The 21,346-nt window shown below is 41.0% G+C and overlaps 1 protein-coding gene across 1 annotated transcript in view; it reads right to left on the bottom strand.

Moving 5' to 3' along the window:
- The window catches only part of LAMA3 (laminin subunit alpha 3), a 264,040-nt gene that overhangs the window by 131,633 nt on the left and 111,061 nt on the right, over positions 1-21,346 (bottom strand). The window contains exons 13-20 of the mRNA XM_088797937.1: positions 11,601-11,738; positions 9,525-9,571; positions 8,488-8,587; positions 7,737-7,789; positions 7,396-7,501; positions 6,567-6,666; positions 3,770-3,926; positions 1,396-1,528 (exon numbers count right to left, since the gene is read on the bottom strand). Coding sequence (XP_088654063.1) covers positions 1,396-1,528; positions 3,770-3,926; positions 6,567-6,666; positions 7,396-7,501; positions 7,737-7,789; positions 8,488-8,587; positions 9,525-9,571; positions 11,601-11,738 — 834 coding nt within the window. The remainder of the gene's footprint in view (positions 1-1,395; positions 1,529-3,769; positions 3,927-6,566; positions 6,667-7,395; positions 7,502-7,736; positions 7,790-8,487; positions 8,588-9,524; positions 9,572-11,600; positions 11,739-21,346) is intronic.

Genomic DNA, 21,346 nt, shown 5'->3' with positions numbered 1-21,346 from the left:
ACAAATAGAAAACCTTTTGTAGAAGGTTCAGAAACAAGCAAACATCTGTGTCCAATTGAAACTCTTTCTTCAGAAGAGATGTTTACTCCAAACATTGTAGTACTCCTTGTATTACTCTCCTGTTCTAAAAATATCTATGGCCCACTAAGTATTAGGCCTAGAACTAGGTTCTGGGAAAGAGGCAGTGAACACAGCCGCATTGCCTTTGCTGCCCAACAGGACAGGGGAGGTGAGGAGTTAGAGACCAGAAAACAGGAGAATACAGTACAGCATGGACAGTAGCATCTGGGAGGATGCAGAGCTTACCACAGGAATACATAATGGGGGCTCCTGACTCAGACATGGGGGCTTAGGAATGGAGTCCCATGAGAAAACAACCTAAAATATGCTCCAACCGTCTGAGTAAACAGAGCAAATTGCTGATGGAACTGTCATGTACGGTCTATTAAAAAGAGTTTGGGCTCTGAAGCCTGGGACTTGTCTACAAAGGCCAGCCATGTGCTTAGGCAATTTACTGTACCTCTCAGTTCTGTTTCCCCTTCAACCCTCTTTAGTTCACAAAGTTCTTATCATGTCAGAAAATGGATGCCCAAGTCCTCTGTAAATGAAAAAGCAAGGCTGCTAGTTCTTCTTATTGGTTATTAATCCACCTGCAGCCTCATGAGCTTGGCTCACATAACTCGGGTGCGTCATTTCTTCCCCCAAGTCTGACTCTGCTGTGGATGCTAAACACAGATGTTTAAATTTCTATCAAAAATTAAATCTCCATTGGTGCCATTTTGTATTCTTGTGGGATTCCTAGTGCTTCCTGGAATCTGTTTCCAGGACTGGCAGAACCCCTAACTCCTTGGGGAGCAGACTTCCTAGCTTCTCTGTGCTAAGATTTGCCCTCTGATTGTGCTTCTTCTCCTCAGCCCTCAGGAATCCCTCACCCCTGAAATTTCTCTCTCTGGAACTCTGTTAGGTTTCATGCTTTACAGCATTCATCTTAAAAATTCCTATTCTCACTCATTTCTCCTTGAACTATTTGGTTTGCCTAAAACAATGGGAGAATTTAGGGCAGGAAGCCGCAAAGGTGACACCCACTTTTCCATGAATGAGTTATAAATTAGCTTTGCCCTGTGGTGACATCATAACCCATGGAGTTCAGCCAAGGTACACAGGTTATTATATAGATTTTTAAAAGGTAGTTAATTATAAATTTAATAGCGAAATTTAAGTAAGCAGAATGTTTAAAGATTGAAAGGGTGGCACAGGACCGGGCACCTAGAGCGCTGTCCTAATCAGGTGTAACCAGGCATAACACTTTCTAAGGTGGTGACCTGTGAAAACTGGAGAAAATGTTTCATTAATTAATCATTTCTAAATCCAAAAGAGGCTTGAAAATTGACCTACCTGCTTTAGCCCAGGATGGATAAATAGTTACATGGCCAGATACCGCTTCAGTTCCTGGGTTAATATATCTCAAAATAGCATGAAACAAAGAGAGACTTGACTTCCCCACATTCAACATGATCCTTATTTCATTCTGAAAAATACCAAAAGCCATAAAATATAGAAGAGACAACTGGTTAAAAGAAATGTTAGCCAAAAAGTGACTTTATTCAAGATTCACTACTAGGCTGGTAGTGTACACACACACACATACACACAAATACCCATACGACAAGCACCAAGCAACTATGTGGAAGATGGAAACAGGCAGGCCTAACAATAAAATAAAATCACTTACAATTAAAGTTACACTCCCTCAGCAACTGAGATCCTCTTTTGATCTTTTTGTAATCAAGCAGACAGAGCAGAATATAGCTGGACTAGTTAGGGAAAGCCACGGGGACAGAGGCAACCACCCCTGGCTGGGAGAAATAAAAAGGTGGAAGAGAAAGAAAGGATGTGTATTATTTAACACCAGCACCTCCCCAGAGAGACTACTCCAGGGTCCACTTCACATACATAAAATTCGAAATGGTCACAGAAACTAATGGTGGCTAAGGAAAGGTTATAGACCCCAAACACATTAGTGATAAAGTCTGTGTGTAACTAAAATATGCTCACTAAGTTATATGAAATTTGTGTCAATCCCGATCCAGAAAGAATGTGGGCTTTTGGAGCTGTGTGTGTATGGAGGGGTGGGGGGAGCGGGAGCGGGGGGGGGGGGGGCGGGAGGGGGGTGCTCCTGTTGGTCCCCAGACCCCTGGTGCTCACACAATGCTCTAGTGCTGCTAAGCCATGATCTTAAAGGAAAAAGTAGACTATTTTAATTCTGAACTTCAGACTACATGTTCAAGTCCAGCTGTGGTCCAAGGAAAGTTGATGAGACTTGAAAATTTCCAACTTAGTGGTTCTTCTGGTTTCTCCCCCAGCTCCTTTGGTTAAATATGAAGGGGACTTTTGTTGAATGACACATCTGTAACAATAAAGACTGACTTTGAGTGGGATCCCTGATGTGGGAGCAGGAGCTTAGCTGACCCATCTGAGGAACTCCAGCTGGCTCTCTCAATTTGACTAAGTTCATCTTGAAGTGTTACTTCCAAGTTGGAAAATAAAAATGCAAAACTGTATCAGGAGTTGTGTAAAGTTATTGGTGATTTGAAGAACACCACCAAGGTCCTCTGCTTAAAAATACTTACAAAAAAATTCACCATTAGAAATTCATTCCTTTGTGTTAACCAGCTATTTCTCAAACCCTAAACATCTGTGGGAAGGTATATACCTTGACTGAGCACTCATTCACATCCTGTTTTGACTCAGTGGGATCCACTGCTTTTTTATGAATAATGAAGTAAGATCGGGGAACTAAATAAACTGAATTTCTGTATTTGAGGAGAAAGAGAAATCAGTGAGGTGTCTTAACATCCTAAGTACTGCTTGGAAAAGGCAGCCTGGATGGGGATTTTGGCCAAGCAAGAAGCAGCGTTAGAATCAGTGGAGGCTCCAAGGGAACTGCAAACAAGTCCCAGTTTCTCTAAGGGCTAAATGAGATAGAAATAGCTAGTACTTAACCTGGATCTGCTAAGGACATATATTGAGTTACCATGGTCATCAGTTTGCCTCTTTTATTCTGAATTTCTCCACTGAGAAACACAGCTTGAAGAGGCCAACCCCAGAGAGAAATTTTGAGAACAAAACTACTCAATGACTACACAGAAATGTTTCATTGTATATATTAAGTTCTAAAGGTAAACAAATAAAGTGTAAAATCCTTAAGTATTCCAATACAAAGCCAAGAGAGATGGATACAGCAGAGAAGAATGAAGGAAAAGAGAAATGTGGGGAACAAAAATGAAATAACACTGCCTAAAACTCCTCATTTATCTTAGTTTCTATTCAAATACTAATTCAGAGCTTTAAAAAGAAAAAAAAAAAAAAAAGTCAAAAATTAGCCACACAAGCTTTATTGGAATTATTTAAGTCAACTTATTTTTATTCTTCATAAATGACTTTAAAGAAAAATGTCTCTCATGTTAAAATAGAGCCTAATCTTGTTTGGAAAATTTCTTATAAAAAAGTCTCCAGAGATAAGCACCATATTTCTTTAATCCTTTTATTTTCTGGTGTGATGACCAAATTAAAGTAACAATAAACTGTAAAATCAATATATATGCTTATCAGCTAAAATCCAACCCTACCCCGAGTTCCATCCATATTCTGGAGGAAAAGAATCCTAGAATCAGTTTTGGAGACAGTTTTTCTTTTGCAGGGACTGAGAAAGCTGTGGGTAAGTATATGGGCTACTCTGCCACGAAGCTGTTTCCTACTGGCTACATACCTGTACAGAGGTCATCTGAGCGTATCCTCTCCAGCTAAATTCAGGAAACTCCCGAGGATCATATCCAAACCGAAGTTGTCTTCCGTTAGGTGCAGTGCCATCTTCAATCTCATACTTCATATGATGCAAATCCGGGAAATAGTAGTTGTTTTCAGGTCTTTTATAAATAAAAAGAAGATGTCAATATAGCAAGTTGTGTTCATTGATAATTTGAATATCCTTTAATCCCATTAGCTACTGCTAAAAGAACTCCCACCAAATTGACAGAGAACATTAAATAAGGACGAATGAGAGGGGCCCCTGGCTTTTTCTCTAAATTATTGCTTTCACTCATGTAAACATACACATAAAAGACACTCAACACCTATTCATCGCAAGCAGTAAAATGAGAAAATCATTTCCCACAACCCCTAGTGGTAGCACCTTTTAAAATGTTCTAAGTGGTTGTCAACAACTTAGCAAAGTCAAATTAGGTTATTTACTATAAATTCATTCATTCATTCATTCATTTATATAATCATGTTTACTCATTACACAAATATTAATATCGGTGTGCCAGGAACTGTTGCTAAGCACCACAGATACAAAAGTGAACATGACATAAAATATTGCATATGCTGTTTGTAAATATATAGCATTAGAATGATTTTTCTATGCCTTGTTTTCTCTTAAACTATATGCCTATAAATGGATTGCTTCTAAGAGTACAATAAGGGCAATCACAGAGAAGGATCAAAAATATTCCAACACTTCTGTGACCTTTTATATTCAAACAACCTGAAGTTCTTCAAAATGGCACATATTGACAATCCAGTCACATATGGTACTAACAGCAGTTAGTGGATGTAAAGCCATAAAGATCATTTAGTAAAAGCAAATAAATGGCATGCTCCTATATTGCAGGTAGAATTAGGAATGCTTACAATTTTTCTGGAGGTAATTTACAAAGATGCTTAAAAATATCCACCCCCATTGCCTCAATAACTATACTTCCAGGAACATATTCTAAAGAATGATTTTATATATCATATTATATATATTGTCAAAGATATATATCAATTATATATATTGTCAAAGAATTAACATAAAAGAATGTTTATATTATATTAGTAAAAACTTGGAAACAACATGTATGTTGTTTTTATACATAAATATACAATAATTATGAAATCATTAATTAAATTATAAAATATTATGTAACCATTAATTTTTTTTGAAGACTGATGATAATGGAAAATGTTCATAATAGCATGTGATGAAATTGATATAAATTATATGGAAAAAATAATACTAATTTTTATTCATAGAAAAATCCTAGGGATACATACAAAAAAAATATTAAAAGGGGTTTTCTGTGGATGCTGAAATGAAGATTAATCTTTGCCCTTTTACTTTTGGGTACTTAGGAAAATTTTACAGTGAATATATATTACATTTATTATCCCAAAGTTATTTAGAAAACAAAGTGAATGTGAATGCATTCTCAACTTGCAAGAAAAACTGAAAATGCTCAGAGGAGTTTAGGACAGAAGGAGGCAAGATTTACCAACCTGAAGAAAAGGTACCTATGCTGCTGGTATCTATTATGTTCCTTTTATTTTGTTTATCATTTACCACCAAATCAAAGGACATGTTCTAAATTTCATACATATGTATTGACTGTAATGTAAAAAGTCGATATGTTTGCCTCTGGGTGGGCAATTTAATTTCTATTCCATTGCATTATTTCAACCCCCAAATTAGTCAATCACCTACACAGATGGAAGGAGAAAAAAACTTATGCTGGCTAAGTAGGGAAAAAACCACTTTATCAACACGAGAGTGGAAAGAGATAAAACTTGGATGGAAAATGTTTCTGAACCTGTTTACAAAATTCCTCTGGTCCACCATGCGCCTGGCTAGTTTGCAGGAAAACAAGTCTACAGACGTGTCCTCCTCCTTCACATACCTTGTATTACATGGTCCAGCAGTGACTGCTGTTTAGAAATGCCTGAAAAAAGCACAGCTGAGATGCTCTGACTTTTAGAATTCAATTGCTGGAAACATGGAGTGAACGTAGAGACGTGCCATTCTAAATAGGAACAATTTAGCTTAACTACATAAAAGATTTCTTTATTCATCTGTTGATAATGCATCAATAGTGAAGGTACTTGAGATTTACAAGTTGCATTTCACAGAGTTTCCAGCGTATGATTAAAAGTCAGAATATTAAAAATTAGTTTTTTTCTTTCCTCCACTGAGGGAAAATTATGGACGGATCATGGTTTCAAAAATATATGTAAATTGCTAAATACGACAAGACGAAGAGACAGTATGCTGCTATATGTGCTACATAGCTTCTTTGGGATATCAGTTTCCACTTCGCTCCCCTGCTCCTACAGTTTCATTTTAATTTGCTCTTGTGTGAGATGAGGGACTTCTTCCCCTTTCTGAAATTTTCTTAACACCCCTACTCATGGGTCCCAAGAGAGAAGCAGGACCTGCCTGGCTCCTCCATGGAGGCTCTGCCATGGGAACCTGCCTCATGCATGCAGCTCTAGTATCTCCCACATAGCTTTTTGTACCTGTGGGAAATTTGCAGTAGGCTGCTCCATGACCTATAAAGTGGAACTGTTTTTAGGGGCAACCTTACCTCCTGTTTTAATAGGACTCACTCACAAGTGTCCACATTTCAAATATCAGTACAGCTCCATTTGCCCTCGCTCCTTAGGACTGTTTCTCTCCTCACCAGAACTGTCAGTACAGACAAGACTCTTCCATAACATTACTGTGGGAAGAAACCTTCCTGAAGACTCACCGCTGACAAGTGTTCCCCACGATGTGCTCTCGGCACTGGCATACTCCAGAGGAACTACTACACATGGGGGTGATTGCTCCACCAATGTCACACTGACACCCTGAAAGTCAAGAAATAGCAGTGGTTACTCATCAAAGTATCCCCATGCCGATGCTTTCCAGCCTCCGGAAGAAGTGGAAATCAGTGAGCCAAGGGATGCAGCACTGTGCCCTCTTTCCCCTGCCACATCTTACATCCAGCAGGTGTTTGAAATATGTATGAACCTCCCAAACTAAATAGCATCTCCCTCCAAAAGTCTACCTGTAAGTTGGAGGTGCACTTGTAGGCCAGCTCCAACACTGTCATCCAAGATAAAGGGACAGTAGCCCAGGAGCTAAAAATGATTTGGCAACATAGTGCTATTATAAACACTGTGTACTAAGAGAGGTAGTGGGAGATACAAGAATAGTCTTGTGGGGCAACTGCTGCTCCGCAGTTTTATTATTTAACACAACATTATCTCTAAAAATCTGGTGTGAGGTTCTTGTATAAAGATATACAAAATACATCTTTAACATTACTAAGCCTTGATGTTAGTTACAATGACTTTCCCATTCTAATTATGTTTTTAGAATTAAATCAACAGTGTGCTGGTAATAGTGGAAGCAGCCCCATTTGCAATTTATTACTAGTTACACCTGAATGTTTGGCCCAACTCCCTGGACAGAATTTGTCAGTCCCATCCATCAGAAAGTCTGCACGAAGACCATGAACTCAGAAGAAAGCTTATCCTAACGGTCTTTGCCCATCAACACTTTTGCTTAACTCAGGACCCTGTGAAAGTATTTACCTTGACACCCAAAGTAATTGCTCTTTTCTAAAGCAAAATATCCATCTTCACATGTGTCACAGGAATCACCACCGACATGGGACTTGCAGTGACAGTCGCCATCTCGCTGTAGAACAATGAGCCAGATGACAAAATTGGATTAAGATTACAGCATTTGCTAAGCTTCAAGATTTAAAACTGGCTTTGTGTAATATGAAACAGTGTAGCCAGCGTCTGAAAACTTTCAAAAAGATCACCATGCGTGCAGTGCAATTGTCCTGTATAGTGTCCTCCCACAGAAACGCCACAATCAATTGCTGTAACATTCTACTGGTACCATATGAAAAACTGGCTCACATTACCTGCCCACACTCTCCAATTCCACTCACTGTTCCCAACACATGGCACTGGCATTCTGTGAAAATAAGAGAACATCCTTCGACCAAGGTTACACAAAGGACAGTTCCCCGGCTCTGGGAACATGACACACCAGCAATATTACATGTGCAGTCACTTCCTAGCATGCTTCAGCAGAATTCCAGTTTGCACTGTTGAAGCCTAAAATTAGACTGCTTTCTGGCGTCAGCAGAACAGCCAGATCAATACCATCCACCTACAAAGAGTAATGGCTAGTTTATGACCACTCTAATAGAAAAACTGCTATCTCGGGATTTTTAAATGATTCTAATGTCAAGGTTATTACTGACACGCTTACATAAAAATATACTCTATTTAAGGATATTCACTCCACTTAGCCATCATTAATTCAGTGGTTTTGAGTCTTATCTTGGCTTTAATCTAAGCACAAAATGAAAATAAAATCAAGTCAGAAAGATTGGATTATAAAAACAAGGCAGTAAAAACCATTTATCAAGTAGCTGTCTTCACAAACAACACAATACATATGGAAACGGGATATAAATCCTTGGCTGAGATTTTGAAAATGAGAGTTCTGCCAAAACTGGGGGGAAAATACATCAAAATATTTACACAAAATTTCAAACAAACTGAACCGATTAAATGAATAGCTCTTTCATGGGTTTAGTCACTGGGGTCGAAAAAAATTAAGTGGGAGCTACAATATAGTAAATTATTATGTACCAGAAGCTTTACCTGAACATCCATTGGGGTTTTCTTTGGCCAGATTCCAATATAATGGTTTGCAGATGCTGCACGTAGGACTTGCAACATGAAGCTTGCACTGGCAATGCCCCTTTAAAAGAAAAGGAAACTAAGATTTGACATCTCAGAATTAGGCATGTTTTCAAACATGTGTTGTGTACAAAGCTTGTCACAGAAATGTGTTTTGAGCATGAAAAGTAAATTAAGTGTATCCAGGGGGAATAAAAGTACGGGGTTGATTTCAACAGTCTGCTAATTGCTTTTGTATTATTATTCATTTATTTGTTATACACGTAATGCATATTTCTGGTGAAAACAAAACTGGAAAATACAGAAAAAGAAAAATTTAAAAATCACTCTGATTTATAACGTTGGCATTGCTGATTCTGTTACAGTCTGGACTATAAATTTAAATGGAAAAATATCTGAATATTTAACATGTGAGCATCAGTAGAAAATTACGTTTATCTGAAAGTGTTTTGTAAAGACATGTGCTTAAACATCGTCTAGGCTCATAGGAAAGAGGCAGAACCTCTCTCCCATCGCCCTTGCAGGGCCAGAGGTCCAGCGTCTCCAAGCTCTGAGGCTAAGAAGACAGATAATTTCTAAAATGCTTAGAAAACTAATCCAAATAGTGTAGTACTGTTGTGCTGGTAGTAATATCACACAAATTGCAATTACTTTGTGCACATACAGCTTTATTTATGTGAATTTGGCCTTCTGTTTTCTTAATTTTAATCATGTATGTCAGGCTCCAGGGTGGCAATGCCCTCAGAGTAATCAACGATAACAATTAAATTGTAGGACTCTAGAATTCAGCTTAAGTAAACTTTATTCTTTTGTTTTTGAAAAAAAGTCATAATATTACATATGCATTTTGAAGACAAGCAATGACCTCTTTAAGCAATTTGGCCTTAGGCCTCATTTTAATTTACTTTTAATTTCAGGACGCTCCCAAATGTGTTAGTCTTTTAAAAAGCATCAGAATAATAGTTAGAATTGCAACCCTTTAATAATTCTCCACTTACCAAACTGGAGTCAAGGGTACCGGCTAGGTCACAGGAACTGCTGGAGCCTGTATGTGATTCAGAAGTGCTTTAAATATCTGGGTGCTAATGTTTATTTGTTTGTCTCTTTATTGTGATGTTTTGAGTTTTAAAAGATTTACTTGTTTTTAAACATAGCACCTCTACATTTATATTTTTTGATAGACGGGTAACAAGGACTTTGCATGTAATTCAGAAAAAAGCACCCCAAGTCATCTTTAGAGCCCTTAATCCCCAAGTCACCCCCTTTGCTACTGAACAACTCTAGTCCCTGCCTACTACTCAAAGTTCAATTCTAACTGATGATGGAGGAGACTGGGAAAGGGAGACTCTAGAATTTTGAGCATCTTTAGGATTATCCAGAAGAGGGCAATATTGCACCAACAGATTTTTTTTTTTTTAATTGTCCAATTAAAAAGACATTATGGACTTTCTAAGTACATTTTTTAGTTAACCAAGACTTAATTCTCTAAACATCACAACCCCTTTGTTCCTCAACTGTACTAAAATTATTTCTACATACTATTTTTCAATATAGTATTACAAGCCCAATATAATCTCTCTTCAATAAATTGGGATCTTGCAATGGCTCAGTGTTAGGATTACATAATATTAGAAATGAAGAGAGGTTGGGTAAGCCTGCTCTGAGCCAAGTTTTTCCAATAATTTAAGTAAACTCTTGTTTTCTTACAAATTGTTCTTTAGACTTTTTGCCTTTATTGTCCCCTCTTAGTCTTAGTCTGTTTCAGCTTCTTCCTCGATGAAATTCATATTCTCTCTCTCTCTCCCCTTCTCTCTCTCTCCCCCTCTCCCTCTGTCCCTCTTTTCTTTGTTGACGTTCCATTGCATTCTTCTGTATTAGTCAAAATGACCTTCCTGCTCTTTGTGGTTTTCCAACCTGGCCACACCCAGCCTTTGGCTCCTCTCCAGGCTAACAAGCTCTGGAGAAATTCTCATTGCTGCCCAGCCCCACTGCCCACTGACACAGCACTCCCACAGCATCCCTTCCACTCCTGACCCTGTGGAGGTGAGCAGACCCAGTCCTGGACAGCCTCACGCTCTGGGGACCTTTAGGCAAGCAGCCCCTTCTGACTGCTGGCTACAGTTTCCACCAGCAAGAAAATCTGGTCTCTTGAGGGTTCTGGTGAGTCAGGTTCTGGGGAGCCCAGTGTGAGCTGTGGCTCTGTCTCAGACAGCTCTGAATGCATGGCTCCAAGCACTGCTATCAGGAACAGGAAGGGGTCTAAGAAAAACAGATTCTCCTGATGGAAAGTCTGGTTCAGCCTTTCACAAACACCTCTTCTCAACAGAGAAAGGGTCCTCTGAAAGTCACAGTCAGGAGCTACTCACCACTGCAGGCTGCAGGCACCTGAAGTACAGTGAGATCCCCCAGGCGTCTTAGGTCCATGACCTCGGCCACAGAGCATGCAGACTCGCAATCTCTTGTATCAGTGGAAGGATGAGTACCATTGTCCCATGACAGTGTTTCCTCCTTGGCTCGCTCTTTCCAAACCAAAGAGACCTGGTTCGTCCCACTCCCCTGTCCCTCAGATCTATGCTGATGTGTGATGACACAATTCCCAGGAGGCCAGTGGTAGGCAAGGAAAGAGGGGCAGAAATCCAGCAAAGGTCCTGCTCAGCTCGGCCGAAAGAGGACCTGTTGGAACTCCCCTTGGGAGATGATACAGCAGCCAAAGTCAGTGCCACAGCCCAGACCCAGAGACAAACCGGGATGCCTTGGGATGGGAACAAGGAACACTGGGCTTAACAGAGTCATCTAAAAGGGGTCACGTTTGCCACACTGCTACCGACGGAGAATTTACACGGGAATCAAGAAACACAAATTTATAACACATGGGAATTTTTTTAAAAAAATTAGGAATAAATCATTTCTGCCTCCCTCTGAGGCCTTGAACTGGGAAGGAAGCAGGCAGATTAGGGTGAAATGTATAGATGAGACCAGTGGTGGGTCTCCAGGGGTTTGCAGGCTGCTCTGGGAGCCTGGCTGCACACAGTTCAGAGAGGAACCCACCCTCGGCATTCTGATGTCTTCCCTACCTTGGCAGTGGGGGAAATCATAGGCTCCTGAGAGGCACCTGTCACACCGCCGTCCTGTAATCCCCGGCTGACAGTCACATTGTCCAGTCACTGGGTTGCAGGGCGTCTGGTAGGAGCCAAGGGTTGAACACTGGCAGGCTGGATGAAAACATCTCAGTCAGACACAAGGCAACAGGGTATGGGACCAGGAGAAGAGCACGGTGGTGGCGCTGGAAAGACCGAAATCCAAGTTCCAGCTTCACCTCTTATTAGACCTGGAACCTGAAAAAAGTTGCTCAAATGCCCTAAACCTGGTTCCCCTTCCTTAAATGGGAATAATACTAACATCTACCTGATAAGATTGTTGCCAGAATTAAATAAGATAATACTTGAAAGAGCTGGGGACAATGCCTGTCTCATAGTGAGCACTCAATAAATGCTCGTGGTTTTTTGTTTTGTTCTTTTGCTGTTGTTAATTTCATATTCAGTAAGATTGGCTGGTCATGGATGAGCGCTTTGGGAATGCTCCTTGCACAGAGTTATTGGTGCTCCTAGGAGGAGGATAGACGGAACAACTGATGAGGGATGTAACTCAATGGAAGGGCAATTCCACATCCCACGGGGGATCAAGCACAAACCATTCCAGTCAGGATAGGCCTCCAATTGTACCCTTTTTTTCTCTGTCCATCTCTCTTCACACCCTGATTTGTCAAGGTCTAGTGTAGTTGAATAACTATGCAGGCAGGGTTGGGAATGGATGGGAAATGCATCCCAGTTTCCTTTCTCCCACCTCAGGTAGGGGAATTAAACATGCATGGATGGAGAGAACAAATTCTGGCCATTTCCTTCTCTGCTCCTTTCCCACTGGGTCAGGTTCCTACCAGTTTCTATGTGGCTAACATCCTACAGCCCTGCAGTTACCCAGCAACACTCCCATTTGCACTGCAAGGACCCCGCTTCTGGGGAGAGGTGAGCAGTGGAGACAGCCCACTAAGCTGGATGGACCGTTTCCCACCTTAAGAACTAGAAGGAACTGGAAATTGTCTCCTTGAATTCCACTGTCACATAATGAAGTTCAGAAGTTAAGTGACATTTCCAAGGTCATGAACGAGTCTGTAGCAAGGGTTTCAGTCTCTGGGGCAGACACATCTGGATTCCAGTACCAGTTCTGCCACTTAGCTGTGCAATCATGAGCAAGTGGCTTGATCTCTCTAAGCCTCAGTTTCTTCTTCTAGAGCTGATGCTAGTACCCACATCATGAGATCATTAGAGAATGACCAGTGACAAGGCATGCAAATCACTGAGCATGATGCTTGGCATAGAGGAAGTGCCCAGTAAGTGTTCACTCTTACTAACATTAATATTGTGATCATCCAAGGGCCAGCACGTGGGCAGGTGCTCATAAACCATCCCACGCTGCATTAACGGGAATCAATCGGTTAGGATTCCTGACCTCCAAATTTATATTCAGTGCATGCAGTAAAAAACATACAGAGAGGGTGCCAAAAAAATGTATACACATTTTAAGAGATGGTCAACTTTGCTCAAGCAGTAGTTCGCCGTAGTCAGAAATGTCTGGACACTGATGGTAACCACTTTGAGCACCTCTTGTAGTTTCAAAAGTCAAACGTGACTTGTATTCATCTTTGGTTATCACTATATATTGACTATTACAATTTTAATAGTTCTTTTCTTTCTTAAAATTTGTATACATTTTTTTGGCACCTTCAGTATACGCAACCTTGTTTGCAAGATTTCAAAAATTCCACACTTAAGAATCAACATAGTTAAAATGGCCATATTACCCAAAGCAATATACAGATTCAATGCAATCCCCATCAAAATCCCAATGGCATATTTTAAAGAAATAGAACAAAAAATCATCAGATTTGTTTGGAACCACAAAAGACCCCGAATAGCCAAAGCAATCTTAAGGAAAAAGAACAATAATGGAGGTATCACACTTCCTGACTTTGGCTTGTACTACAGGGCTACAATAATCAAAACAGCATGGTATTGGCAGAAAAACAGACACATAGACCAATGGAATAGAATTGAGAACCCAGAAATAAAACCGCATAAATATGGACAGATAATTTTTGACAAAGAAGCTAAAAACATACAATGGAGCAAAGACAGCCTCTTCAATAAATGGTGCTGGGAGAATTGGATAGCCACGTGCAAAAGAATGAAACTGGACTGCTATTTGTCACCATGTACCAAAGTTAATTCAAAATGGATCAAAGACTTAAGCATAAGACCTGACACAATAAACTGCATAGAAGAAAACATAGGTACTAAACTTATGGACCTTGGGTTCAAAGAGCATTTTATGAACTTGACTCCAAAGGCAATGGAAGTAAAAGCTAAAATAAACAAATGGGACTATATGAAACTTAAAAGCTTCTGCACAGCAAAAGAAACCATTGACAAAATAAAGAGGCCACCAACTGAATGGGAGAAGATTTTTGCAAACAGTGCCTCCGATAAGGGGCTAGTATCCAGAATATACAAGGAACTCATGCAACTCAACAACAAAAAAACAAACAACCCAATTGAAAAATGGGCAGAGGACTTGAAGAGACATTTCTCCAAAGAGGACATACAAATGGCAAATAGACATATGAAAAAATGCTCAACATCACTAATCATCAGAGAAATGCAAATCAAAACCACAATGAGATATCACCTCACCCCAGTCAGAATGGCTATCATCAACAAGACAAATAGCAACAAATGTTGGAGAGGCTGTGGAGAAAAAGGAACCCTCATACACTGTTGGTGGGAATGCAGACTGGTACAGCCGTTATGGAAGGCAGTGTGGAGGTTTCTCAAAGAATTATGAATAGAATTGCCATATGACCCAGCAATCCCTCTTCTGGGTATCTACCCAAAAAATCTGAAAACATTTAGAGATAAAGACACGTGTGCTCCAATGTTCATTGCAGCTTTGTTTACGGTGGCCAAGACATGGAAACAACCAAAATGCCCTTCGATAGATGAATGGATAAAGAAGTTGTGGTATATATACACAATGGAATACTATTCGGCTGTAAGAAAAGATGATATAGGAACATTTGTGACAACATGGATGGATCTTGAGAGAGTAATGCTGAGCAAAACAAGTCAGACAGAAAAAGCAGAGAACCATGCGATTTCACTGATATGTGGTATATAAACCAAAAACAACAAAAGAACAAGACAAACAAATGAGAAACAGAAACTCATAGACACAGACAATAGTTTAGTGGTTGCCAGAGGGTAAGGGGGGCGGGGGGTGGGGGGTGGGAGATGAGGGTAAGGGGGATCGAATATATGGTGATGGAAGGAGAACTGACTCTGGGTGGTGAACACACAATGGGATTTATAGATGATGTAATACAGAATTGCACACCTGAAATCTATGTAATTTTACTAACAATTGTCACCCCAATAAATTTAATTTAAAAAAAAAAAAAAAATTCCACACTTGTTGAGGTCTTGGGAAAGAAAAGATTCATGAGGTAAAGTGCCAATTCCAGTAATTTATTTGCAGGTGTCCTGAGGCTATAAAGCCCCACATCACTAAGCCTTGGCACAAGGAGCTCCCACAGGGATGAGACTGTGCCATTTTCATTCTCTTTGACAGGACTCTGCCTAGACCCATGTGTAGTAAGTTACTCTGACAGTGCTTTTTGTGATGATGATAATGGTAGCATTTGCCTGAGTTGTCACTGAAGTCATAAACTCTCATAAATGAAAGGGAACTTAGCTAGTTTTCTCATTTACAAATTACCGGGGACTTCAGTTGGCTGTGTGACTTTTTCAGAGAGGCATAGTTAGCAAGTGGCAGACCCAGACATCATTCTATTTTATATTCATCCATCCAGCAGATTTTGATTAAAGGTCTACTGTGTTCAACAGCACTGTGACTAGGTGTTGGGGGGGGGGAGGTAAATATGAAAAACACACATTCCCTGACCTCAGGGAGCTCAAAGTCCTGAAGAGTTGCTGGAAAAATATTGACATAGTATGAAGCAAACCACTCTACCATGCGCCCACCACCAAGAAACTATAGGGCAGATGAAGAAACATGCCTAATGCCACTCAACTAGCTTGTGGCAGACAGCAGGACAAGGATTCAAATCTCCTGCTGCTATCTGGGTCGATGTTCCTTCATGGTCCCATGTTCCCCTTAGGCCTGTCCTTAGAGCTCAAGTCCACATGAAGGGGCAGATTACTGAGGAAATACTCTTGGGTTCCATGATGGCAATTTTATGTGTCCACTTGGCTAGGCTATGGGGCTCAGATGTTTAGTCAACACCAGTCTATATGTTGTTGTGAAGGTGTTTTGTCTTTTTTTAAGATGTGATTAACATTTAAATCAGTTGACCTTGAATAAAGCAGATTACTCTCCACAATGTGGGTGGGCCTCTTTCAATCAGTTGAAGTCCATAAGAGAAAAGACTGAGGTCCCCAAGGAAGAAAGCATTCTGCCTCCAGAGTGCCTTGGGACTCAAGTGGCAACATCGACTCTTCCCTGGGTCTCCAGCCTCTGGGCCCACCCTGCAGATTTTGGACTTGCCAGCCCTCACAATCACATAAGCCAATTCCTTAAAACAAATCTCTCTCTCTCTCTCTCTCTCTCTCTCTCTCTCTCTCTCTCTCTCTCCACACACACAAACACACACACCCTATCTGTTCTGTTTTTCTGGAGAGGCATGATTAATATAGGCTTTTTCTGCAATTTCTGCCCTAAAGGCAAATGCAGAGGGAAAGGCAGTCATACAGGCAGCCAGCTTAGTTGTATCACAGTGGTGGCAGCTCTGGCCAGCATAATGTGGGTGACATCCACACTGACCCCTAGGGCCTCAGGGGTTGTCCAGGGAGCCTCAGGAGATGCAGTGACGCTCCAGAAGTGAAAAACAAAGACCCAGCCTTAAGTGCAGGTACACTGTTTTAAATTGTGAATTACTCAATCTGGCATCACCCTTCTCATTTCAATCCAGCTGTCAGTGAAAGCTGCCAAACCCAAACTCCAACATTGGCAACCCCTTTCTCACTCTTGGAAATACTATAAGGCTTTACAAATATTTTAATTGTGCTGTTTGTTTTGGTCCAGGTCCTTCATAGTTTCTGGAGTATTTTACTGCTCATCTACTCCTCCTCATTGTTTCTGCTTTAAGACATTTTTACTCCCAAAAGTGATTAAAAAAAAATAACTACTGAAAGGTCCAAGGTGACAGGGAGCTTTTCTGTTGCGTTCCCCAATGTCTTCCAGCATCAGGCACAGTCCTAGTCCCTAGTACATGCCAAATAGAGACTGGTTACATGAAAGAATAAGCAACTATTGAAATTCTTCTACAGGGCCAGCCCATATAGGCTCTTGATACTCGTATGTGTTCTCATTGAATCTTGCAATGCTGCTATGAGGCAGGTATTGCTATGAGTAACACCATCCTCTTCTCCATCGTAAATAAGCTTATAGGTGAGGCAATACTACAGACATCACATGTAAATTACAAGGTCAATGGAGCCCCTTATTGTTTCAGGGATACTCTGATCACCCATGATTTTGGAGCATTTCCTTCTACTGGAAAAGCAGGCTGGCATCTTCTTCAGTCAGAGCCACAAAGCTAAAGCTCAGTTCTGTGACACATACCACCATCCACCTCTTTGGATAACTGGGCTTCGGGTAGATTTAATGTATAGAAAATCCTAAGGCTTCTTCCAACTAACCACTTCAATGTTCTAGACAAAAGCTACATTACAAAGTGAAGGGCCAGTTCAAGGCAAAATTGCACAGAACTCAGCTTTAGACTTGCCCCCACACCCAGCCCTATGGAGTCTATTTTCCCCCATGGGGAGGCTGGGAGGACTCCCTCAGGAACATCCCAGGCCAGAAACCTTCCCTGAAGCTCTATTGACCACTGGCTGGTGCATTTGGACACTTCTCTTGGCTAGTTTGTCTGATTCGTGAGCATGTGCTGACAGAAGGAGGTTAATCTTAAACTGGCAACATATTTTTAGAATTTTTCTAGGAAAAGACCTGTTACCACAACCCAAAGACCACAGCCCAACAGCAAACTCCAGTGGAGAGAGTTCTGGGCCCTGAGTCTGGGGTCACTGTGGCCATGTGTCGGGTCAGTGTGGCTGAGGTTTGGGGACAGCTGCACTTTGCCCACCTCAGTCCCCAGTCATGGGAAGACTTGTTCACATTCCCATACTCCAAGCCTCTGTTCTAGCAAACTGCACGAGCAAAGGGTAGGAGGGAACTGGAGGAAGAGAAAATGAAGGAGAGGAAGGCAGGAATGAGGAGGAAGGAGAAGGAAAAGAAAGAGTGACATGGGAGAAGGAAAAGGTGAGAGTAAAACCCCAGAATGACCAAGTTAGCCGAGAGAATCACAGTCATATTCTATGGTTGGAGATATGCAGCTGAACCAGACATCCACGGAAATATAAATTATAAATACATATAGACAATTCTCTAATGTGGTCTCATAGCTACAATTTGATTTACACCTATAAGAAACTACAGGACACTGAGTGGGTCAAAATTAAAATGAGAAGAACATGGCATTGTATTAAGAGAAGTCTGAAGTAAATTAAGTTAATTCAAAACATGAATATGGGACTGCAGTTGGCAAGAACAACTTAGAAGGGTTTAAAATTCCTTTCCAAGAAGATTTTAAAAATCTTTAAAGCAATACAGAGCAAAATCATAACATTTTTTTTTGGCCAGATATACCAAACCATCTGATGTAGGTTTTGGGGCCACGTTGATTTGATTCTAAAATTCAACGGGCCAAGCAATCAACTTCGGCTGAAAAGGAACATAAAATAAAATGTTGGGTCGGACTTTGATGCTAGACCAAGTTCAGATTTCAGTGAGTCTGAGCTTCAGCCACTAGCCTCGAAGCCACCCTCCAAGGGAAAAATTTTAAAAGATCACAAAAATTGTTAGAAAAAGGCAAGAGCAAGAGGAAGGAGACCATCACAGACAGAATGTCAGAACATCTCAAACTCTGCCGGAACCTCATGGTTCAAATCTGGAACAACAAACTGCAGGGTATACCTCTAACCACACCAGGAATGAGGAAGGCCGTGCATTTCTTGCAAAACTTGGAAAACAGCTCTGAGGCAGTGGCGGGCTTCTTTGAGGCTGGATGTGTTCTGGTAAGGTCCACTAAGAAAGGCCTTGAGGTGAACTGCTTCCTCGCTTGAATTCCAGAGCCTGAATAATGTTTTCTTTCTCTCTCCCTCATCCACACTTTTGGATGGGGCTGAGAAACAGTGGAAAACAAAAGGGCATAGTGCAATTAGGGCACACAATACACTTGCCCCCCTCTCTGCCTCACTGAGTGAGCCTTCCCTCCGCTTAAACCACAGACAGAATCCAGCAGAGGCTGACACCACACATTCACCGGGGGAGCCAGAGACTGCTTACTGCTTTTCCTCGGGCCCCTCTCTGTAGCGGCTGTCAGCACATCTTCTCCCCCTCAGGCTTCCTTGTTCCACCATCTGGCTGGTAAGGTCAAATGGCTTTGGTAAACCTTCGGAAAAAGAGGTCCAAACAAACTCTACTGAAAATATAAATGCGAAGATAGTCTTCCGTTTTAAAATCCTGACCCCAATCATTTAACATAGGGGATATTGCATTATCTTCTGCATAGTAGCTGATTCAAGAGCTTTTCATGCCAGGTGTCATCTCCTTAGGAAGACAAATGCTATAGTTAAATCCCAGAGGTTTTCCTAGTCTCTCACAGGATTGATCACTTTGGGGAGCTAAGTTTTTTCAGATTGTGAGGATTTTTCTGACACATAGTTTTGCCACCCTTTTTTTGGTTATGGCACCCTGATTTTGCCATGGGGGAACTGCTCTTGCCCTGGCTCTGTCGATGCTGTTCAGACAGTGTTGACGCCACTCCCAAATCCACTGACACGGGGAGTCAGACTTGGCCGTGAGAGCACTGAATTCCATGGCCCCTGGGGGTAGGTTCCAAGGGGCATGTGGTCCAATCAAAGCTACACTTGCCCTGGAGGAGCACATACTGTACTCTTTTCCCCTAGACTTGAACCTAGAAGGATGAATGTATTAGTCTGCTCAGGTTGCCATAATAAAATGCCACAGACTGGGTAGCTTCAAAGACAGGCATTTATTTTCTCACAGTTGTAGAGGTTGGGAAGTCCATGATCAAGATGTCAGCTGATTCAGTTCCTGATGAGAACTCTCTTCCTGGCTTGCAAACAGCTGCCTTTTGCCGTGTCCTCACGTGGTAGGGAGATAGAGATAGAGATGATAGAGATAGAGAGGGAGATAGAGATAAAGATAGAGATAGAGAAGAGAGGGAGGGCATGAAAGCTTCTTATAAGGACACTTATAAGGACACTAATCCTATGGGATCACTGCTTCACCCTTTGATCACCTCATCTAATCTAAATTTCTTCTTTACTCCAAATACAATGTCTGACGTTTAAGTTTGTGAACTCATCCTAGAAAAAGTGCTACATACTTCATTGCTGAATATCAGTAGTCACCTTCAAAGTACTCCCCTCAGGAAGCTATGCACCAATGCCAGCACCTACTCTACCCTTCAAAGCAGTTTTGGAATTCTTCTAGACTTGCCATCAGAGCTGTTGTCATATTACGCTTGACGTCCTGAATGTCATCAAAATGTCTTCCTTTCATTATTTCCTTTATCTTCAGGTAAAGAAAGAAGTCATTGGGGGGGGGGGCAGCCAGAGGGCTCAGTGGGTTAGAGTGCAGTGCTCATAACACTCAGGTCGCTGTCGCTGGGTTGATTCCCACATGGACCAGTGAGCTGCGCCCTCCACAACTAGATTGAAGACTGAAGACAATGACTTGACTTGGAGCTGATGGGTCCTGCAGAAACACACTGTTCCCCAATATTCTCCAATAAAAAATAAATAAAGAAAGAAAGAAAGAAAGAAGACATTGGGGGCCAGATCAGGTGAGTAGGAAAGGTGTATCAATATAATTATTTGTTTACTGGCTAAAACCTCCCTCACAGACAATGCCATGTGAGCTAGTGCATTGTCGTGAGGCAAGAGCCATGAATTGTTGGCAAAAAGTTAAGGTTGTTTTCATCTAACTTTTTCATGCAGCATTTTAGCACTTCCAAATAGTAAACATGGTTAACTCTTTGTCCAGTTGGTACAAATTCATAATGAATAATCCCTCTGATTTCCAAAAAGTTTAGCAACAACATTTTGACTCTTGATTTAGACTGACAGAACATTTTTGGTCATGGAAAATTTGCTGACTTCAATTGTACACTTTGATGCTTTGTTTTAGGGTCTTATTGGTACACCCATATTTCATCACCAGGGATAACACAGCCCAAAACATCGTCTTGCCTCTCCAAAAGGTCTTGGCAAACTTCAACTCTTCTTTGCTTTTGTTCATTAGTCAGCTCCTTCGGGACCATTTTTGCCATTTCTCATGCCAAGATTTTCAGTTAAGATTTTCCTGTTTCCCTATCGATGTTTACTTGGCCTGCTATGATTCTCACAGTCAGCTGACGATTTGGACACACAATTCAATGAATTTTTGCAATGTTTTTGTCAGTTCTGCTCATTACTGGCTTCCCTGACCTGTCCTCATCAGTGTCATGTTCTCTCCTCTCAGAAAAACATTTGATCCATTTGTATACCGCCGTTTTCTTCATGGCATTATCCCCATAAACTTGGACTAACATCTCCCTGACTTCACTTCCACTCTTGCCAAGTTTAACAAGAAATTTAATGTTTGTTCAGTGCTTTAATTC

Source organism: Rhinolophus sinicus, chromosome 4 (assembly GCF_057876585.1).
Source record: "Rhinolophus sinicus isolate RSI-liver-muscle chromosome 4, RSI-T2T, whole genome shotgun sequence".
In the NCBI taxonomy this organism is placed as follows: Eukaryota; Metazoa; Chordata; class Mammalia; order Chiroptera; family Rhinolophidae; genus Rhinolophus; species Rhinolophus sinicus.
Note: the sequence above shows the minus strand (reverse complement) of the source record. Positions and strands in the feature narration are given on the sequence as shown.